Source organism: Hipposideros armiger, unplaced genomic scaffold (genome assembly GCF_001890085.2).
Source record: "Hipposideros armiger isolate ML-2016 unplaced genomic scaffold, ASM189008v1 scaffold_532, whole genome shotgun sequence".
NCBI lineage: Eukaryota > Metazoa > Chordata > Mammalia > Chiroptera > Hipposideridae > Hipposideros > Hipposideros armiger.
Window position 1 is genome coordinate 877,406 of NW_017731882.1, and position 23,722 is coordinate 901,127.

The following is a 23,722-nucleotide window of genomic DNA, read 5'->3' on the forward strand; positions in this document are numbered from 1 at the left end:
CTCTGGAGTCCCAAGCCAGCTCTTCACCACCGCGCCACTCGGCTGGCCCCAAAGATTTCTCTTGTACCCGCTGCCCCCACACGTGTTCAGCCTCCCTGCTATCACCATCCCCACCAGGGCAGTGCATTTGTTACAGTTGATGGCCCCACACTGACATGTCCTCAACACCCAGAGTCCATAGTTTACAGTGGAGTTCACTCTTGGTGTTGGACATTGTATGGGTTTGAATAAATGTAAAATGACATGTACCATCATTATAGTGTCATACAGAGTATTTTTACTGCCCTAAAAATCTGTGCTTGGCCTAGTTACCCTTTCTCCCTTCTCTGGCAACTACTTTTTACTGTCCCCATAATTTTACATTAGTAGAATGTCATGTAGTTGGTTGGAATCATACAGTTTGTAGCCTTTTCACATTGGCTTCTTTCACTTAATAACATGCATTAAAATTTTATTCATGTCTTTTATGCCTTGATACCTATTTTTTTGCTCCGAATAATATTCCCTCGTTTGGATGTACCACAGTTTATTTATCCATTCACCTACCAAAGGATGTCTTGGTTGCTTCCAGGTATTAGCAGTTATGAATAAAGTTGCTCTAAACATCTGTGTGTAGTCTTTTGTGTGGACATAGTTTTCAGTTCCTTTGGGTAAATACCAAGGAGCATGAATGCTAGATCATATGGTAAGAATCTGTTTAGTTTTGTAAAAAACTGCCTGTGTTCCAAAGTAGATGTACCATTCTGCATTCCCCCAGTAATGAGTGAGACTTACAATTGCGCCACATCCTCGTCAGCATTTGGTGTTGTCAGTGTTCCAGATTTTGGCCACTCTAATAAGTGTTGTAGTGGTGTCTCGTTGTTTTAATTTGCATTTCCCTGATGCCATATGATGTGGAGCATTTCTTCATATGCTTCTTTGGTGAGGTATCTGTTAAGATCTTTAGCCTAGTTTTTAATTGAGTTCCTTGTTTTCTTATTGTTGAGTTTGAAGTGTTCTTTGTATATTTTAGATCATAGTGCTTTATTACCTTTGTTTTTTTGTAAATATTTTTTCCCAGATTGTTGCTTGTCTTTTCATTTTCTTGACTTTGCAGAGCAGTTTTTTTTCATTTTAATAAAAGCCAGTGTATCCCATTTCTTTTGTGGATTGTGCCTTTGGTGTTGTATAGTAGTTCTTTTCTTCCCTTGTCTACAGCTTCTCTTTTTGTGGTTTCAGTTACCTGTGCTCAACCAGGGTCTAAAAATATTAGATGGAAAACTCCAGAAATAAGCAATTCATAAATTTTAAATTGCACTATTCTGAGTAGTGTGATGAAATATTGTACCGTCCCCCTCCGTCCCACTTGGGTCCAGTGTATCCATGCTGTATAGGCCATCTGCCTGTTAATCACTCAGTTGCAGTCTCGGTGATGTTGTGCTATTACAGTGCTTGTGTTCCGGTAACACTTATAGCACTCTAACACTAAACGGCTGTGCCATTCACCTCACTTCATCTCATCATGTAGGCATTGTATCATGTCATATCATCATCATAAGAAGGATGAGTATAGTACAAAAGATATTTTGAAAGAGAGAGACCACATTTACATAACTTTTATTATAGTATATTGTCATAATTATTATTTTTCTAAATTAGTTTCAGGTGTACAAAACAATGCACTAGTTATACTTTTCACCCCTCACAAAGTGACAACCCCCATCTCCCAATCCACCGTGCCCATCCCCCACATCATACATATCTATTATAATTCCATTGACTCTACTCACCATACTATACTCCACATCCTGTGATTATATATATTTTAAATTATAGTTGACATACAGTATTATTCAGTTTCAGCTTCAGGTGTACAGTGCAGTGGTCAAGCCTCTACACTGTCCATGAAGTGGTCTCCCTAATTGTTTTATTTTATTATTATTATTATTATTATTTTTAAAGATTTTATTGGGGAATTGGGGGAGAGGAACAGTGTTGGAGAATTGGGGAGGGGACCAGCCAAGTTGTTGTTCTTCAGTCTTTGTTGTGGAGGGCGCCAGTCGTCATCTGATTTCCCGTCGGCAGCTTGTGGCTTCTAAGCTCAAGGTGCTGTGTTCAATCTTAGTTGTGGGTGGGTGTAGCCACCATCCCATGTGAGAGTCGAACCAGCAGCCTTGTTTTTAAGAGCGCACGCCCTATCCACTGAGCCATCCGGGCGGCAGCTCAGCTCAAGGTGCCAAGTTCAGTCTTAGTTGTGGGTGGGCATAGCCACCATCCCATGCGGGAGTCGAACCAGAAGCCTTGTTGTTAAGAGCACATGCTCTATCCACTGAGCCATCTGAGCGGCAACTTAGCTCAAGGTGCTGAGTTCAGTCTTAGTTGCAGGTGGGCATAGCCCACCAGCAAACAGGCAATCTTGTTGTTACACCAGCTGAGCCATCCTGCCACCTGTTGCCAGCTCAGTGACAGCTCAGCTCGGGTGCAGCGTCACAGGCCCATGTGGAAATTGAACTGGAGGCCCTGTTGCTTAGAGCTTGTGCTCTTTTTTTAAAAGATTTTTTATTGGGGAATTGGGGGATGGGAACAGTGCTGGAGAATTGGGGGAAGGGGAGCAGACAAGCTGCTGTCCTTTGGTTCTTCAGTCTAGTTGTGGAGGACGTTGCTTCACTGGTCCAAGTTGGCACCATCATTGCGCTCTTCCCAGGTGAGGCAGATCAGTTGCTGACTTCTGGAAGGCCACTCACAGTGGCTGCTGGCCGCTCACGCTGGCTGCAGGCTACACACGGTAGCCCATGGCAACCCACTGCAGCAGGGGCTGCAGTCTATGCCATTGCCTGTGACTCATGGCAGCCCAGCTCCAGGTTGAGCTGTTGTTCAGCATCTTAGCTGTAGAGGGCAGTGTCACTGGCCCTCATATGTGGGATCNAGCCCAGCTCCAGGTTGAGCTGTTGTTCAGCATCTTAGCTGTAGAGGGCAGTGTCACTGGCCCTCATATGTGGGATCCAAACCTGGGCCCTCTGGTGTCCCAAGCCAGCTCTTAACCAACGCGCCACTCAGCTTGCGCAAGTTTTAATTCTTTATGGAAAAGTTAATTATAATGACATATGTCAAGCATCCAAAAACGTTTAATGACTAACATTTAGTACCCGCCACCTAACTTAAGCAATACAGTATTACAAATAAGATTGAAGTACTGTGTACCCATTGCCAGTTACATCTCTCTCCCTCCCCCAAGAGGTACCACCAATTGAATTTATCATTATTTATCATTTCCATGCATGTTTTATATCCCTAAATAGCATTCTTGTATAGAAACTTATGTAAATAGTTATTATACTGTGTTCTTTCTGTTATTGTATGTAATTATGTTCTTCACTTTTATACTTACCCATATTTATACTCTTTAATTCCTTCATTTACATGCTGCACATGTAACATTCCATTGTATATTATACTATCTTTCAGTTTTATTAATAATCCTTTTGATTAATATTTAGGTTATTTCTGAGTTTTTGCTATTTTATATATGTTGTATTGAATGTTCTTGTTCGTATTTCCTTGGGCATATGTTTGAGAGACTTTCTAGGGTGGATTTGTGTGTGTGTGTGTGTGTGTGTGTGTGTGTGTGTGTGTGTATATATGTGTTTATATATATTTATAGAACTGATGAGTTGTAGGGTTTGTGCTTTGTCAGCTACAGTGCTCAATCCACAGGAAGTATGTGAGCTCAGACTGTCCCAGCCTCAGCTGGTACTTGATTAATTTATAACGGACTAATGATTAATGATTAGTCATGATTAATTTATAATGGACTAATAAGAGAGTAAGTAGCTGAGTGTCTGCCTTCTGTGGTGTAATTTTACTTCGTTTTCTATTTGTCTGTTTAGTTAAATGGGGGCCTACCCTTCTCAGATAGTTTAATTTTATTAAAAAGAATGTCTTTGTTGAGCCACACAGAGTAAATGATTCCTTTAAGAATTCTTTATGTTTATTTTTCTCTGTTCCAAAGATTCCATGATAAACTCATAATTATAAAGTTGTCAGTTCATGGCTTTTTTTTTTTTAAGACTTTATTCGGTAATTGGGGAAGGGAACAGTGTTGGGGAATTGGGGAAGGGAACATCGTTTTTTCCAGGACCCATCAGCTCCAAGTCCAGTTGTTGTCCTTCAGTCTTAGTTGTGGAGGGCGCAGCTCAGGTCCAAGTCCAATTGCTGCTTTCAGAATAATTGAGGGGATGGGGGGGGGCGCAGCCCACCATTTCATGAGGGAATCAAACCGGCAACCTTGTTGTTAAGAGCATGCGCTCTAACCAGCTGAGCCATTGGCCACCCATCGGCAGCTCAGTGGCAGCTCAGCCCAAGGTGCCATGTTCATTCTTAGTTGTGGGGGCTGAGGTGGGGGTGGGAGGGCACAGCCCACCATCCCATACGGGAGTCTAACCAGCAACCTTGCTTTTAAGGGTACATATTCTCACCAGCTGAGCCATCTGCCTGCCCTTTGGAGCTCATTGGCAGCTCAGCTTGGGCACAGCTCACTGGCCCATGTGGGACTCGAACTGGCGACCCTCTTGCTCAGAGCTGGTGCTCTAATCAACTGCGCCACCCAGCCGGCCCAGTTCATTCTTTTAAGGCAGTGATTCTCAAATGTGATCTACAGTCACCAAGGCAGGCATCGATGAAATGATTTTCACAGCAGTAAGGTGTGATTTGCCCTTTCCACTGAATTGACACTGATGGGATAAAATCAATTGTGGGTAAAATTGCCAACATCTTTGCAAGAACCAAGGACGTGGCATCAGTCTGCAGTGATTTATATTAATTAACATGAATGGGTTTATTTGTATTATTAAATGAATAAATATTTTAAGATTTGTAGCTTCAGTTTCTAATAGAGTATTAATACAGTTAATCTAAACAGTCTCTTACTCTAAGAGTTTAACAGGGTCCCGAGACCACAAAGTTTGAGAACTACTTTAAGTACATGATAGATGTGTGAACACATATGTTCTTCTTCCTGATGCTGATCTTTGAGAAGGAAAATGTAGATAGTGTAATTCTTTAAACAGATAAATTCAGTCACTCTTCATGTTATGTATGAATTTTAAATAAACTTTTATTGTTTTAACATTTTGTTTATAACCAGATTTATAAATAAATATTTTGCAGGTGCTGACCTTAAGGAAAGAGTCAAAATGCATTCCAGTGAAGTTGGTCCTTTTGTCTCCAAAATAAGAGCAGTGATTAATGAAATTGGTAAGCACAACAATGAAATTCTCCTTTTAGCATGTTGAAGATGACATTAAATGTCAGATTTAAAAAGTAACACACTGTTTTTATATATAAAATTTGGCCAAAATACTTATATAATTATATAATCATGACCTATAGCTGGTTGTTGTAAAATAGGTGTAATATATTTGATTTGAAAATTTGTGAAAAATATTTTATAATTAAAGAGGCCTTCTATGTATGATGACATGGCATATGAAGATAGTTATTAGAAAACAAAGAGAATAATCTGGCATAAGTTTTTAACTTAAAGTATATCTGTTAAGTAATTGCATACAGAAACATTTATAGATTTGGAATTTTTTTTGTTTTTTACATAAATACGATTGTACTGTTTCTTTAGAATTACAGATTTGTATGTAACATTTATATTAGCACACGTCAATCTACTTTATTATTACTTTTTAAAATATTGCTGAATAGTAATCCACAGCATAGTCTTATCCAAAAATTTAAATTATTTCTTTTTACAAATGTTTTCTTTATTAAATTTTTTTTTGGTTATTTATAAACAAGCAGTGAATATCTGTGTACCAAGTCTTTCAGAACATGAATATGTATATTTATAGGATGGATTCCTAAACATGGAATTACAGCTCTAAGTATCATGTGTTCATTTTACATTTTAATGAGTCCTACCAGATTATCTTCCTAAAAGATGGTAATAATTTATATTCCCATTAATTATTTTTCTAGAGCAGTTTCAGTTCACATCAAAATTGAGACTAAGGTACAAAGATTTCTCTTTTTTTTTTTTAAACATTTTTATTGGGTAATTGGGGGAAGGGGAACAGACAAGTTGCTCTTGTTTTGTTCTTCAGTCTAGTTGTGGAGGACGTTGCTTCACTGGCCCAAGTTGGCACCATCATTGCACTCTTCCCGGGTGAGGCAGATCAGNACAGCGTATTCAGTAGCCCACTTCTGCAGCCTCTTCTCATCGAAATTTCTCAACCCCTAGGGAGTCAAGCACCTTTGTTCTGACTTACTCCTCTCTTCAGGGGTCAGCCTCAGGCTCTGGCAGGGAGGGGGCCAAGGTTTCTGAGGGAGGGTGGGGGTGTGCACTTATCTATGCAGTTTATTTTTCCTGTCTGGGAGAAAAGGGGAAAAAATAAAGAGAAAAAGAAAGAAAAAAAAAAAAGGAAAAAGAAAAAAGCACCCTCAAACGCTCCAGCAGACGCCCTGCTGTTCTCCAGGAACCCCCCCCTGGCAAGGTGGCTCGTGTCTCCACAGCTGTGGGGTACGGGCTGCATCTCCACGCTTCTCGCTTCCCTCTTCTGCTCGCTGGTTTGAGATTTCTGCCTCAGAAACTGCGCGCCCCGGGGCTCCTGTCGCACTCCTGGCGGGCGGTCAGCCTAGAGGGTGAGCTTGCCCTGGTGCTGCAAACCACTCTGCCTTGTCCTGGATTCCCACAGCTCCGCAGCGCAGGCACCGACGGACTGTGCCTCCGCTCACATACTCCACTCTCTGTTCCGCTTCACGTCCAACCTGAGGATTCTGCCTTAGCGGGGGCTGGAGGTGCAGGGAGCCAGCCGCGGAAACTTTCATCTGCTCTCTGAGACCCTGAGTCTTAGCAGCTGCCGGTGTGGTCTGTGCCTCCACGCCTCGCCTCCCTCTTCCGCCACTCGCCTGGACTGCCCACCTTTAAGTACTCAGTGTGCTCGGTAGAGGTTTGTTTGCTGCGCTCCAGCTGCTCAAATTGCTGTGCTTTCCAGGGAGAACTCAGGGAGCCCTTCTCACCGCCACCATTTTTTCGGCGCTCTCTTGAGTTGGGTTTTTAGCAGTTGGTCTTGGTATGATTTTCTTTCTGTTTATCCTGTTTTATATTTAACCGTCCAGAAGTCTTGACTGAAAGCCTGGGGTTTTCATCTTTGGTAAGCCCTGAGGTCCAATTTTGTCTCCCATTTCTATGAGAATGTTTAGAAACTTACATTTGCTTTGAAGCCCTTGTATATAGGCTGGCTGGCTTAGTAGTTCTCCCCTGCCCTCAAACAACTGTCTTACATATTTCATCCTCTGTTTCCTGGAAGAATTGGTCTGCTAATAAGCTGTGCTGTAAGAGCTGGCAATGAAAGCCCATGCAAGTTTTTTTGTTTTTTGTTTTCCAAGAGATGAGCAGCATTACAGAGTTATTATTACTGATGGGAATGATTCTCTAAAGAGGGATACGGTTGATGATGCCAGCCAGTAGAAGCTTAATTGCTGAAGTGATGTCCCTGAGGAGACAGAAGAGATGGAATCTAGTGCATAAGGGGACAGTTGGCCTTCATCATGAATTTGTCCATCCATAGTAACAGGAGGGCAGGCAGAGTGTGTGGATTCAAATCCTGGTAGTTTTGGTGGTGGGTACTGGTAGAATTCCTTTCTTGAATGCTTTTGTTTTCTTAGTGAGTTGGCATCAGAATTGGGTAGGAAGTTTTGCGGTTTGAGGAGAGAGGGAAGTTACAAAATGGTCTGTAGATGAATAGGAGAGCAGATGGAGTAGGGAAATACAGTAGGATTGCCAGGCAGCATAAGGGCTCACCTGAGGTGAGCAGTCATGGACTTAGAGGATTTACAATGTAAAAAGTACATACTTCTTAACTTTTTAAAAAGTGAATTTAAAAAGTATAAGAAACGAGAAATACTTGGCCTTGAAAAAAACTTTGAATACTGTTAAATAAAAAATTTATGATCACAGAAGGAATAGGGGTGAGACTACATTTTTAGGTTCTGAATGTTTGAGACTGCAGGGTAATGTTTCCAAGATGAAAAAAAAAAGGATATTAAAAATTCTCAAAAGTAGTCTTACAGTCACAATACAAATGTTTAACATTACATGAAGAAAGGTAACTATTTCTAAAATAAACCTTAAATCCCGAAGAAGCTCCACACTGATGTGTGCATAAGGCTGCACTCAGTAACCAGAGTCCGTTTTTCAAACCTTTCTGCAGAGTCGAGTGGGCAGTGAACGGGCTACATGTGTCAAGATCAAGCCCTGAGTCCCTTTAGCTCCTGGCATGGCTTCTAGTAGCCTAGTCTGTACTCTGAGCAGTTTCAAAGCATGCTGTGTGGTCACAGAGTCAGAATATTGGTGAAAGTTCCCGTTGCAGCACTGGTTGTTGGTGTGTGAGAGGGCACCCTGGGGGTCGGAGGCTTTGAGAGACAGACCCCATAATGTATAATAGTTCCAAGGGTTCCTTCAGGACTGCTCATCCTGAGTCCCTGTCTGTCTCCTCTTCATTGATTTGGCTCCTTCATCTAGTCCCCTCCCACATATTGTACTACATTTAGCTGGTTTTATTATCCAATATGTATGAGCCAATATACACTAAACAACACTTTATATTCTCAACTTATAATTATATGCTCAGTGTTAAATAGCAGTGAGTTGAACCATTATTTCTTTTAACAAATACTTTCTACTAGTTTAGAATTTTTTTGGCCCTAGTAACATTTTTTTCATGCTAATTTTTTTTTTTAGCTGAGCCATCTTGCCACCTGTTGGCAGCTCAGTAGCAGCTCAACTTGGGCCGGGAGTCGAACCAGTGACCCTGTTGCTCAGAGCTTGCACTCTTGAGCGAGCTCTTAACCAACTGATCCACTCGTCTAGCCTTAAGTTTTAATTCTTTTTTTTTTTTCTTCAAGATTTTTATTGGGGAATTGGAGGATGGGAACAGCGCTGGGGAATTGGGGGAAGGGGAACAGACAAGTTGCTGTCGTTTTGTTCTTCAGTCTAGTTGTGGAGGANTTTTGTATTTCTGTGGAGTCTGTTGTTACTTCGCCTCTTTCATTTCTGATTTTACTAATTTGAGCCCTCTCTCTTTTTTTTTTTATGAGTCTAGCTAGAGGCTTGTCAGTTTTGTTTATCTTCTCAAAAAACGAGCTCTTGGTTTCATTGATCTTTTGTATTGTTTTTCTGGTCTCTATTTCATTTATTTCCACTCTGGTCTTTATTATCTCCTTCCTTGTCCTCCCTTTGGGCTTATTTTGCTGTTCTTTATCCAGTTTCCTGAGGTATAAGGATAACCTGTTGATTTGACATTTTTCTTGCCTCTTTAGGTAGGCCTGCACTGCTATGAACTTTCCTCTTAGGACAGCTTTTGCTGCATCCCAGAGATTTTGGGTTGTGGTGTTTTCAGTTTCGTTTGTCTCCAGGTATCTCTTGATTTCCTCCTTGATCTCATTTTTGACCCATTCGCTATTTAGTAGCATGTTATTCAGCCTCCATGCATTTGTGAGCTTTCCGGATTTCTTCTTGTAATTGATTTCTAGTTTCATAGCATTGTGGTCAGAGAAATGCTTGATATTATTTCAGTCTTTTTAAATTTATTGAGACTTGTTTTGTGGCCCAACATGTGGTCTATCTTAGAAAATGATCCATGTGCATTTGAGAAGAATGTATATTCCATAGCTTTGGGGTGAAATGCTCTGAAAATATCAATTAAATCCAGCTGGTCTAAAGTGTCATTTAAGCCACTGTTTCCATGTTGATTTTCTGTCAGGAAGATCTGTCCATTGGTGACAACGAAGTGTTGAAGTCCCCTACTATAATAGTATTACTGTTGATCTCTGTCTTTATGTCTGTCAAAATCTGTTTTATATATTTAGGGGTTCCTATGTTAGGTGCATAGATGTTTACTAGAGTTATGCCCTCTTGTTGGATCGATCCCTTTATTATTATGAAGTGCCCTTCTTTGTCCTTCATTATGTTCTTCAATTTATAGTCCATTTTATCTGATATAAGTATCGCTACTCCAGCTTTTTTCTCGGTTCCATTTGCATGAAATATTTTACTCTATTCCTTTACTTTCAGCCTGTATGTGTCTTTTGATCTGAGGTGAGTCTCTTGTAGACAGCATATGCAAGGGTCTTGCTTTCTTATCCACTCAGCCACCCTGTGTCTTTTGATTGGAGCATTCAGTCCATTTACATTTAATGTGATTATGGATACGTGTGTAGTTATTNGAACCGGGGCCCTCTGGCGTCCCAAGCCAGCTCTTAAACCATCGCGCCACTCAGCCGACCCTAGAGCTTGCACTCTTAAGCCAACTCTTAACCAACTGAGCCACTTGGCCAGCCCTATTTTATTATTTTTTTATGTTAGTCTCTTACTGTGTGTAATTTATAAATTAAAATTTATCATAGGTATGTATGTATAGGGAAAATCATAGAATATATATAGGGTTTGGTACTTATTGGCAGTTTCAGGCGTCTCCTGAAAATACTGTGAAAAACTTCATGCGATAAATGTCAAATTTCTGTCTCAAGAGTCTGGAATAGTCATGTAACCACTGAAGAAACTGAATCAGTAGTTACAAGGTTTTTTTACAGAGAAAGCACCAGGCCCAATTTATACCTGTTAAGTGATTTACATTTTCAGGTGCTTTACCTAGCCTGTGAGGAACAGATCATTACCATCTCATCCAAGCTCTTCTACAGAGCATTAGAGTGAGAGTTCATTCCTAAACTCATTATTTCGGGCTAGTATAACTTTCATACATAAACATGACAAAAACAATGAAAAATTAAATGAGAGGAGCCAGTCTTGCTTGGGAATATAGATGAAATCCAGTAGGTTTTAAAAAAGACCAAATTGGATTTTCCCAGGAATACAAGGGGAAGGGCGAGGTTTCCACTTGAAAATATTATATTTAATTCATGACACTAGCCAATTAAAATAAAATTGTATGTTTTTCTCAATAGATTAATAAAGAGAATTTAAGAGATGTCAAATCTATTCATAGAAAAAGCTCAAGGCAAACTAGGAATAGAAGGTAACTTCCTTGAAAGGTATGTTTCTTAATAGTAAAATGTAAATACTTTTACATAGTCACCTATAATCTCAAAAAAGACAAAAGGCCCAGTATCACCATTCTGTTGAACATTGTTTTGAAAGTCCTGGCCTGTGTGGAAAGGCAGGAAATAGAAGTAATGATTGAAAAAGAAGAAATGTAACACTGTCTTTCTCAAGTGGTGTCATTGTCTCCATTGAAAATCTAAGAGGATCAACAAATTATTGGAAATAATGAGTGTTGCAAGATAGCTGAATATAAGATCTGTATTTAAAAATAATCAGTTGCCCATCTTTCTACCAGCAACAAATGAAAGATATTAATAAAAAAATACCATTTACAGTAGGAACAAAAACAGATTTAGAAATACATGCAAGCTATATGGAAAAGTCGTGAAATTTCATTTTAAGACATTAAAAAAGAATTAAATGGAGACATTTTCTTCTTGAATAGGAAGATTCAGTATCCAAAAGATGATTCTCACAAATGATTCAATGTACAGATGATACCGTGCTAGGGACTGGCTGCCTTCCGCTTGCAGAAGTTAAGAATCGAGAGACATGGTTGGTGGAAAGAAAAGCAGATTTATTCAGCATGCCGGCATTCTGGGAGGATGGCGGACTCCTGTCCAAAGGCCATCTCCCCCACCACCCTGCACCCGCCACCCCAATTTCTAGAACAGACAGATGGTTTTATAGGCACACAAGAAGCACAAAGGAAAGGGGGAGTTGGTCAGGCAGGTCCGAGGGCTGACATCCTTCCTGGGGTCTGGCCTGTTTTAAGATAATGTTATCTCTGGACTCCAGACTTCGACTGGCCTTCGCGGCCTGAGGCTTTATGTGTATTTTGGTGTCTAGGAGCCTGAGGATTAAGAAATTGCTCTTTCTAGGTTAGGATTTGGATTAACAAGGTATGTGTAGCCTTGAGAAAGGGAACAATACAGAGTTCTTAAGTCAGTTAGCGAGGGGAGAAACAAAGAGAAATAAGCTGAATATCAAATTGCCAAGTGGCTAGATGGTAAGCTATGTGGTGAGTTCTACTGCAAACGAGCCAAGTCTAACTGCATTAGTGACTTACCGAATTTCACCCTTAGACAGATTCAGTGTAATTACACTTAAATTCTCAGTGTTAATTTTGTAAGGAACTTGAGCATAAAGAGGCGCTGAAATAGCCAAGTGTGCTTAAGGAAGAAGAAAACGAGGAGCTTTGCCTTAGCACTCAAGACTTATTTAAAGATAAGGAAATTAAGATGGTATATATTGGCTTTCAGATAGACAAATGGACCAATAGAGTGGAATACAGAACCCAGAACAGACCCATACAAGCAGGAGAACTGATACAGGAAAAAGGATGCATTGCAGATTGCTGGGGGACAGCAAAGACTTGTCTATATTTTTGAAGTAAAACAAACTTTTATGATCTTGATGGAATGAAAAATTTCTTAAATACAAAATACAACACTTGAAAGCTTGAAAAATGCCACCTTTTTAAATTTAAGAACATTTTTTCATTAAAAGACACTGTAAAGAAAGTAGAGAGAAAGAAAAGCCACAAACTCATGGAAAATACTTGAAACACAGCCGCCAAGGAGTCATGTTTATGGACATGCATATATGAATGAACACATGCAGTCATACATGCAGCCTGGAAGTCAGGAAGACCACAGAACAGAAAAACACATTCTCTGTTCTCTTCCATAATCATAGAAGTGCAAATGAAGACTACAGTGGGGTGCTGCTTTCCATCTCCCAGCTTGGCCAGTAATTCCTAGGCCTGACTTCACTAAGAGTTAGTGAGGAAGGGGACCACCAGGAAATGCCATCCACTTCTGTTGGCAGTGGAAGTTTGTGTAATTACTTAGGAAAACAATTCCGTGTGGTCTTACACAGTTGAACATCCACATTCCACAAGATTCAATAGTTCCCTTTTTGGGGGGTGACTTTAAGACCCATAGTAAGAACCATATCTAGGACTTGGCCCAATAAACACACACAGGTGGATAGGTATCAAAGGTTCATGAAATAATAACCTTTCTTTGTGTACTGCTTTTTGATACCATCCTATTTTAGTTTTAAAAAATTCAGATTTTGACCTTCTAACGGATGGATTGCCACTTGGAGTTTGCAACTACAGTAATTCTTGGGCCGCCGAGTGGCGCATTGGTTAAGAGCTGGCTTGGGACATCAGCTCTGAGCCGCAGGGCCCCGGTTCAGACCCCACATGGGGGCCAGTGACACTGCCCTCTACAGCTAAGATGGTGAACAACAGCTCGACCTGGAGCTGGGCTGCCGTGAGTCGCCAGTGACGGCGTAGGCTGCAACCCCTGCTGCAGTGAGCTGCCATAAGCTACTGTGAGTGGCTGGCAACCAGCATGAGCAGCTGGCAGCCGGTGTGAACTGCCAAGAGCCGCCATGAGCGGCTGTCCAGAGGCCGGCGACCGATCTGCCTCACCCGGGAAGAGCGCAATGATAATACCAACATAGACCAGTGAAGCAACATCCTCTACAACTAGACTGAAGAACAAAACAACAGCAACTTGTCTGTTCCCCTCCCTCAATTCCCCAATAAAATCTTAAAAAAAAAAAAAAAGAAACTACTCTATTCTTTAGGTATTTTGCACATCTGTCCTAAGGAAACGTATACCAGGATATAAGAAAAAGTCTGTTTATAGTAGCAATATTGTTAATACTCAAAAGCTGAAAACCAAATTTCAATGACAGGAGAATGAGTAAATGTTTTGAATATATTTGTGGAGTTGGACTATAACAGCATTGGAAATAAATGAATAACTTACACACGTAACAATGTGGCTAAGTCTTTGAAACATTGAATTAAAACAATATGATATAATTTTTTGTAAAACTAAAAGCATGCAAAGCAGTGTGTAGTTTTGAGGTGTGTAATGAAATTACACATGCACACTCAGGAAAAATATAAGAATGATTAACAGACTTCTCCATGGTGATTACCTTTGGGCTTGGGAAGGCAGGTGGAAGAACAGATGAAGAACATGTGGGTGGATCGGGTATTTATTGTGACTTAGTTCTCACTTTTGTGATTTTAAGGGAGTTTGTTGTTATGCTTCCTTACATGTGTTTGCTACATGTATTTGTATTTGCCAAATTAGATCAAAGTTTTTAAAAGATTCATACGAGATCTGACAATTAAGTTTGCGGATTTGTTGCAAGGATGCTGCTAACCTTTTTTGATATCAGAGGGATTATTCATTATGAATTTGTACCAGCTAGACAAACAATTAACCAAGTTTACTATTTGGAAGTGCTGAAAAGGCTGTGTGAGAAAGTTAGACGACCTGAACTTTTTGTCAACAATTCATGGCTCTTGCATCATGACAATGCACCAGCTCATACGGCACTGTCTGTGAGGGAATTTTTAGCCAGTAAACAAATAACTATTGGAACGCCCTCCTTACTCACCTGATCTGGCCCCCAATGACTTCTTTCTTTACCCAAAGATAAAGGCAATATTGAAAGGAAGACATTTTGATGGCACTCAGGACGACATCTCTGCTGGCTGTTTCAGAAAAAGTTCCAAAATTGCTTTGAAGGGTGTACTAGGTGCTGGTGTTGGTGCATAGCTTCCCAAGGGGAGTACTTTGAAGGTGACCGTAGTATATTCAGCAATGAGGTATGTAGCACTTTTTCTAGGATGAGCACACGAACTTAATTGTCAGAGCTCATATATCTTGAGTTCTGCAAACATATCTTATGTTCTTGGACAATTTTCTGTTTTTTTCTTATATTTTTCATTTTCAAAGAAGCCAGAATTCTTGGTTTTTAGAAAATATCTCCTAATTCTAAGGGTATTTTTCCCCCACGGGAGAGAAAAACCCTTTGAATATCAAACAGAATTGGTTTATGGACCAGATGCTACACATAGGCCTACAGCTTGCTTCTATGTCCTTACCCATTAGTTCTCCTCACGTAGTTCATTTTCACCAGAGAAGAGCTTCCTGGGTTATTTTTTCCAAGGGAGGAAATGGCTTGTTTTGTGGATGTTACTGGATGCTGGTGGAGGAGGTCCCTACATTGTACTTAGGGGACTGTTTCATATATAGGTGTGTTGACACCTGTTCATAGAAACTCAGGATGATTGTTAAATTTTCAGGAATTCTGTGAGCAGCTTGTCAGAACCACAGACACTTTGAAGCTGGCTGTGTAGCAGTGCAGTAATGGCACAAATCAGGGTGTGTCCTGCCTGTTTAATACCACTTTAATACCATTTTCGTTTTCCACAACTGGAGGATTTCTCTGGGGTCTGAAGAGCAATGGACTCTCTTCTTGGCTGTGCTGACTGCTATGTTCTGCTTGTTTTTAATGAGAGACTCTCTGAGGACCTTAAAGTTACTGGATTCATTTGAAAGCTACTCTGCTTTATTAAAATAGAGGTCAGAAAGAAGTTCTATATTTTGTTCAGAATCACTAAGTTCCCTAACCCTACTCTACTGGTCCTAGCTTCTTAGAAAGTCTTTTCTTAAAAAGTAACTCCAAAAATCCTAGGACCAAATTTAGGTTTTTGGCTGTTTTTAAAGAAAAAAAGAGTCATGTGGCTCTTTTTGAGATGTTTTATTCTAAAAAATTGGTGAATTCTCAGATTTCCAAAAGGTTAATCGTTACATGTCTCCTCCCCCCTTTAAGTATGGGATGTCTAGATTGATAGCAGTAATGATTATTTACCAGGCAAATCAGCACTGATGCACACACCTGAAATTATCCCGACCTCATAACAGCTATTGTTCCTTAACTTACAGCACCGTCTCCAGGTGCATGAGGTGTGCCTTTCTTCCTCGGGTTTTAACTTGCGGCTGTGGGCACATCACTACTGGGATGCCCTTGTGCAAATCAGGAACTTAGAATATGGGGAGCAGGGGTGTGAATTACCTACTGAAGGCCAGTCTTGTCTAATTAGATAATATTTCCTGAAGAGCTAGAAAACATATTTAGAATTCTCTCTTAAGTAGCAACTGTGGTGGGAAAGGGCATGCCCAGTTGTCTGAAGTGGAAACCACAAAGAATTGCTGCCTAATTATAGAGAAATACTTAAGTTTTCACCAGAATTTTAAATTATTGAATCTAGTGTGATGTGAGTGATATTTTTGTAAGTGATCTTCCATGGTAATTCTTTAAAATGCCAGGCATTTCCAGCTTCCTTTTCTTTTTGTTCTGATGAAATAAAACTGCAAAAGCTTTAATTTAGCTATGTAAACGCAGAGTTGAATTTGCATTGAAATGCAGGTAATTAATTATGTGAAAAGGAACAGATTACAAAGTTCATCTATTTAACAAGCATCTTTTTTTCTTAAGATTTTGTTAAACTGTAGAGTTTTATAAAAGGAAACAATTTCATTTTGAAAGCTTTCAAATTCCCTGCTTAGTTTCCCGTTATGTGATTTAAAATCTGTTCATATGTATTTTTTCTGTCAGAAGAACTGTCTCTCTGGGTCAAAGACATAGAAAATATTTTTGTGCAACAGAATGAAAAAATTCTGTATGAAAACTTATGTAAATCTTATGGGATAAGGCTCTTCTAAAGTAGTGCTTCCCATTTATTTTACATTGGTTAATATGTTTTTTAATTTTAGAGTTGAGACACACTTGAATTTTAGACTTGAAAGGCTAAAAGTAAGTCATTAATAGTTAAAAAGAAAGAACAACCTGCAACAGTGTAGTAGTAGCAAATTCATGTCAAACTTTTATCGTGGCTGTCCTTCTGCAGAGGTTTGTTATTGGAATCAAACTTTTTCCTGGCCCAGCCTAGCTGACTTTGTACAAGACAGTATGCTTTATTTTTTTGGTAACCACATGATCTTTCATTTATCTTTATTTCAAGTTGGAAGCTACATTATATTTCATGATATAATGTTGTTTTATGTCCGAACATTGGCTCAACTTAACATTTTCTTAAAGATATTGCCATAAGATATTTATTTTGTTGTAGAAAAGTTACATTATATGTATTACCAAAATGTGGTGAGCTTGTGTGAATGGTTTTGATAGATGTTTATTGAGGCATACTGTTTGAAAAATCTCTTGATTTGGAGGTCTCAGAAGATGTGGGATTCTAGAGCCTTCTCTGTACCATCTCCTACTTTTTCTATCTCCTTGTTATGAGAACACGGTGGGTTTTTTCTCCACCTGTATCTAGTATCTACCATAGTAACTGGCACATAGTAGGTCCCTGATTGAAGGGTGACTTGACTAGAATCGTGTTGGTGTAGACAGATGAGCCAGGTTGTACTCTCATTTTCAGCAGATCTTCTCCTGAAACCCCATTCTGCCTGTCTCTACCTAAAATTCCGAGTCATGCCTGGACTAGCCTGAATTTGACCTTCTTTCTTCCACCCCAGGATGTAACTGAGGATGATAGAGTGAGCATCGACTGAGCCATTTGATTATTTAATGTGATTAGTAAATTAGATATTTACTAGGTATTTGCTAGATTGAAGCAGGAGGTGTAGCTCAGGAGTTCAAGTGTGAAATGTGAAGGTAGTTGATGCTTAGTAGACATCCAAGTGGAGATGTCAGGCAGGCAACTAGAATTGAGTTTGCAGTTTAGGCAAGTAGTCCTGCTGCTTGAGATGGAAATATGGAAGTTATAATGTTAATGGTATGTGAAGCCTTGACACTAGAGAGAAAAAGTCTGATGACCCTGAGGCATTGTGATGTTTCAAGGCTGGGATGAAAACTAAGAACAGGAAAGGAGACTGAGCAGGATCAGACAGGGTGGGGAGGTAGGAGGCAAACAGTATCAGAAAGCCAAGTGAAAGAGGTCTTTCATAAACAAGGAGGGTTTGACCTTGCTGACAGGCCCAGTAAGATGAACGCTGAAGAACAGACTACTAGATTTGCAACATGGTCGACTTGAACACGTACCCTTTTGGAGAAGAGTGCAGCTGCTTCCTTGGCTGGCAGATGGAAAAATGCCATTTCTTAGGCCATTCTGGGAAGCTTCCTCGTCTGACTGTTGGGCTTTTGGCTTAGGTCCATTTAGAAAAAAAGTAGTTATCTGAAATTGACCCTGGTTGGGGATAAATACCGTAATTTGATTTCTTATAAATAAACTATAAATGAGAGTATTTGGAAAGTTTTTCCTCAGAAATATGCACATACCTTTCTATGAAATACAACATTGATTTATCGTGGCTTAATAATTGTCTCTGATGTAAGACTCAGAATTTTTTAATATGAATAATTTTTTAACCAAAGTTTAAATTGTATTTGTCACTTCTTGCATTTAGTCATTATATATTTTTTAATTACATAAAATGTTAAACTAAGAAATGTGCTTGTAAAAGTAAACTCTAGTATCCCATTTTAGGATTTAGAGATTCTTGAGTAATGAATATAAGAGCTTGCATAAATTCCAGGTATATTCTTTTCAAGTTTTCCAATTGATTTAGAGGCATCTGATACTTATTCACAAAATATCCAGAGGTAGTTGAGTTTTTAGAGTTTAATGGCTTATCACCATTATGCAATTCAAAGCTTTTTAGCTTTTTCAGATATTTCAATTTTGTTTTATCTGAAATAAAGCTTATTCTGAAAATACTTGTTGCGGGGAACCCAGACAAAGAGACAGGACACCAAGGCGTGGGAAGCAACTTTTACTAATGCCGGCACTGGCTCAGCGGATTCACATCCAGAGGCTGAGCCCCGATCCAGGCGGGACTCGGGGCTATACACCCTGAGGTTTCCGGGTTAGCAGCTAAGATTTATTATTAGGACATGCAGCCTTGTGCCAGTTCCTGACTGGCTCCCAGGTGAGGTAGGAATTCAGAAATGTTAAACGCGGAAGTCTTGCTGACCATACAGTCCAGGAATGTCTTTGTCTGAAGGCCGCGCAAAATCCTTAGTGACCACATGATCTGGGAAGGCCTTTGTCTAGGGCCCACTGCCACATACTTCGTATCACAATGTCTATTATAATACAATTTGAGAGCTTATGCATTTGTAATATATTTTCTTTGCTATTACCCAGGTGATTATTTCACCTTTATTTTAGATGTATTGTGTTAAGTATTGTTTAGTAAAGAACATTTTCAAAGTTTGCAGAATTGTTTGTCAGTCTGCCAAGTTGACCTGAAATGTTTATGTTCACTGTGCTTTTTTTGTTTGTTTGAAGGTCAGGGAGATTTTAAAAATAAGTAATTAATTTAGTTAAATTGGATGCGATTCAGCATATATTTTATTCAACCCCCCCCTTTGCTCTAATAACAAGAAATTGGAAGTGCTGAATTACGGTATGTGAAAGACTGATTGATGAAATACTCTAGTTAACTGTCTTTATTAGTTTTCCAAGTAGTAACTTCCAGATCCCAGTTTCAGTTTCTTTATCCTCTTGCCAACAATGATGGAAAACTGACACAAGTGTCTAGGAGTCCATTGCTTTCCCGAATGAGTTATTAATTATCCCCTTGTCTATTGAATCAGTTTAGAATAGAATTAGACTTCACATAGTTTGCAACTTAAGGTCTCTCTCCTTTCCTTTATGGAATTTTATTGCCTTTGCTGACTTTCACGGGGTGTTAGTCACATATGACTTTGGACAGTTTTATGAAAATTACACTGTTGTGCAAAATAGAGCTGGAGTAATGGGCTTATCAGCCAAGACTTGTCACTCCAAAATGTTACTCTGGAATATTTTAGAATTTGAAAACACCAGGAAAAGAAATCACTTGAATTCTTTTTTGTATTTTTCATGTTTGTTAGCTTTTAATTCCACAAGGAATATCTGAGTATGTGTTTAATATAAAAATTTTAAACATTTTAGCAGCTTTTCCCCATTCCCTTTCTCTCCACATAATTAATTATTGGTAACATGCTAATTTAATATGTATATATTTAGACCTGTTGACTTTTACATGACTATATATTTGTATATATGCATAATAGATTATGTACACACATATCTATGAAAATAACCACATGAACAGGTTTTTTCTATTTTTTGTTTCGTTTTTGGAAATTCATAATTTTCTAGAAATGTATCCATTTCATCTAGATTTTCAAATGCAATAATATAAAGTCATTCATAATATTCTTTTATCTGTTTAATACTGGAAATGTCAACAGTGATGTTCCCTTTTCATTCCTGTTGGTGGTTATTGTCTTCTCTGTTTTTTCCTTTGATCAGGCTCTCCAGGGCTGATCAGTTTTATTACACATTTCAAAAAGTCTGTTTTGGGCTTTATTTATTCTCTCTGTTAATTCTGTTGTATTAATTCCTATCCTTATTTTTATTAATTCCTTTCTTTTTTCTTCAGTTTTAATTTGTTGCTTTATTTTAAACTCATTAAGGTGGGTTTTTGCTTATTTTCTGCCAATTAGACCTGTATTCGCCCTTCTTACTGTATTCCCTGTATCTCTACCTCTTTTCTGTATTTCCCAGTGTTTCTTCTTACCTTTCTGAATAGTTTCTTGTCACCCACCTACCAGTTCACTAGTTTCTCATAAGTTATACCGGATTTTTTACAAACATTGAGTTTTTAATTTGATTTTTAAATATTTTTTGATTCTTTTAAAAATCGATTGTCACTTTTTATAGTTTACAGTTTCCTGCTTGGCTTCATGTCTTTATCTGAGAGTCAGTGTTTGATGATTGTGGATCTCAATTTTATGTGGATCTTTTTATTATTGTTTTTTCTGTTGGTTCGTACTATATCCTTTTTCCTTGGTTATCATTTAACTGTGTGATAGCCATTGTAGTTGAAAAATTATTCCTAGGAATGATTTGGAGTTTAGGTTTCTCCAGTGTGGGTTTTTTTTTGTTTTTTGGTTTTTTTTACCACTGCATTAAATAAGATGATTTCCTAGTATTATTGCTATGAGCATACCATAATGTGTATAGTTATTCCTTTATTGGGCATTTAGGAAGTTTTTTACTTTTATAAACAATGATGTAGAGAATATCATTATATATACTGTTAATGGTATTTGAGGGAGCCTTAATAAATAGAAATCCCTCTCTTTGAAGTTAGGAATAAATTGAAAATAAAATTAAAAGTAGGAAAAAAAAGGCAAAATATTATCTTTACTACTGATATTAGCTAAGTTGGAGGTTGTGGCTTTAGATGTGGTGACGAGATTTATTCATCTGGATCTCCACCATTAGGCCAGCTTTCCCCAGTCACAGCTGGACTGGGTTTGTGCTGCCCCAGCCCTCTGCAGTTGGCCCAGAGCCTGCACTGCACACCTCACAGGGCACTTTCACCTAGACATGGAGGAGAACTTGTGCTCTTGGAGGTGGGCCTATTTCCAAAAGAAGAAAGGAGGAGGGTAAAGTGGAGCCAAGGACATTCCTATTTATTCAGTTTTTTTTTTTTTTAAAGATTTTTATTGGGGAATTAGGGGATGGGAACAGTGCTGGGGGATTGGGGAAGGGGAACAGACAAGTTGCTGTCATTTTTTGTTCTTCAATCTAGTTGTGGAGGACGTTGCTTCACTGGCCCAAGTTGGTACCATCATTGCGCTCTTCCCAGGAGAGGCAGATCAGTCGCCGGCTTCTGGACGGCCGCTCACTGCGGCGGCTGGCCGCTCACGCTGGCTGCTGGCCACACACGGTAGCCCATGGCAACCCACTGCCACAGGGACTGCAGCCTACGCCGTCGCCAGCGACTCACGGCAGCCCAGCTCCAGGTTGAGCTGTTGTTCAGCATCTTAGCTGTGGAGGGCAGTGTCACTGGCCCTCATATGCGGGATCCGAACCGGGGCCCTCTGGCATCCCAAGCGAGTTCTTAACCATCGCGCCACTCGGCCGGGCCCTATTTATTCAGTTTTAAATTAACCATTTAGAAAATAAATAATTTGTTGGGATACAAGAAATTTGGGGGCAAAGTTATAGTAGAGTGGAACCCACCTCTGTAATGTGTATATACTTAGCATTTCAGGGAAGAAGAGAACATCTGTACAACCATGTGCACTGGACACTTTGTTGTTGGAAAAATGGCCTTGTTAGAAAGCACCTGTGGCCGCAGGTGGCTGGAGCCTGTGCTGACTCTTAACTGGTGTCACCAAGCCAGGTCTTCTGCTGAACCACTGAAATGGGGGAAAAATGTGCCTCTGGCCATGCGTGTTTGTCAGTCCCAGTTAGCTGTGTTTGGTGGTTCTTTCTAGTGTACTTACTGCGTATTGATCAGAGAATGGCTGTGATGTTTGTACTGTTTGAATTTATTATTTATTGTTTTTTGGCTTTGTAGGTGTTGCTTCTGTGTTATTTGGTGTGTAGATATTTTATCACTGCCATATCTTCATTGTGAATTTCTCCTTTATTTGGCTTTATAAAAAGGGCTTTTCTTTGGCCCATTTAACGCTTTCACCCCATTTTTGCCCTTGTGTATTAAGATTATGAGATGTTTTCTTTGCATTTGACTCTGAAGTACCATATCCATCCTTCACATTTTAAAAATTTTATTTCCTCTCTTGTTTAGATGTTTCTCTAATGTTCTGCTTGTAGTTGGGCTTTGCTTTCTGATCCGCTCAGAGCCTTTTTCTTACTAGACAAATACAGCTTCTGTTAGTGTATTGATATGTTTGGTGTTAGGTCTGTCGTCTTGATTTGTCATGCTTTCTGATTGATTTTGGTGATTTTACATTTTAAAAATTACCTTAAATATGCTATGTGTTTTTCTGTTTTTTTTTGGTTTGTTTTTCTATTTGTGGGTTTATTCTAATAATGGGAAATGGTTGTGTGTGTGTGTGTGTGTGTGTGTGTTTGTGTGTGTGTGTATATATATTTAAGGATTCTATTGGGGAATTGGGGGAGGGGAACAGCGCTGGGGAATCGGGGGAAGGGGAACAGACAAGTTGCTGTTGTTTTGTTCTTCAGTCTAGCTGTGGAGGACGTTGCTTCACTGGTCCATGTTGGTATCATTGCGCTCTTCCCGGGTGAGGCAGATCAGTCACCGGCCTCTGGACAGCTGCTCACGGTGGCTCTTGGCAGCTCATACCGGCTGCCAGCCACACAAGGTAGCTTATGGCAGCCCACTGCAGCAGGGCTGCAGCCTACGCCATTGCCGGCGACTCACGGCAGCCCAGCTCCAGGTTGAGCTATTGTTCACCATCTTAGCTGTAAAGGGCGGTGTCACTGGCCCCCATGTGGGATCCGAACCGGGGCCCTGCTGCTCAGAGCTGGCGTCCCAAGCCAGCTCTTAACCAACGCGCCACTGGGCTGGCCCGGGAAATGGTTGTATTTTTGTACCAACCGGTTATCTTTATTATTATAACTTCCTGTAATGTACTTGATTCTCTGTTCCTTTAGAAAGCTCTCTATTGACTTACTATGAACAGCAATAAAATTAATATATTTCCAGTTTTAAATTCTTTCCTTCCACCTTTTCTTATCCCATTATTTTTTGTCACGTCCTGCGTGGCAAGGGCAGTGGGAAGGGAGAGGGGTGACGCAGAGTTAAAGAGCACAAGAGACAGAGATAAGGCTAAAGCAGGACCAGGGGGCATCAGCCTCGTGGACTGAGCCCCAAATCGGGTCTTCGTATGGCTTTTATTGAGAAAATTACAAGGAAGTGAAACTGAATTACTCAAAGATCCGTGTGCTACGTGCCTTAGGGCTGTTTTCCATTAACCAACTCCCACTGTATTCCAACATGTACTATCCTTAGTACAGCCCGCACAACCCCCAGGACAGCGCCCAGTGCAGCGTCCTATACA

The 23,722-nt window shown here is 39.7% G+C and overlaps 1 protein-coding gene across 7 annotated transcripts in view; it reads left to right on the forward strand.

Annotated features, from left to right (window-relative positions):
• Positions 1 to 23,722, forward strand: part of AUH (AU RNA binding methylglutaconyl-CoA hydratase) — a 184,175-nt gene that overhangs the window by 67,228 nt on the left and 93,225 nt on the right. For all 7 annotated transcript variants that reach the window (XR_002126886.1, XM_019668695.1, XM_019668691.1 and 4 more), the window contains one exon: positions 5,146 to 5,232. Coding sequence is in view for 6 of the 7 variants with exons in the window: in XM_019668695.1 (XP_019524240.1) it covers positions 5,146 to 5,232 (87 nt within the window). In the remaining variant the exon portion in view is untranslated. The remainder of the gene's footprint in view (positions 1 to 5,145; positions 5,233 to 23,722) is intronic.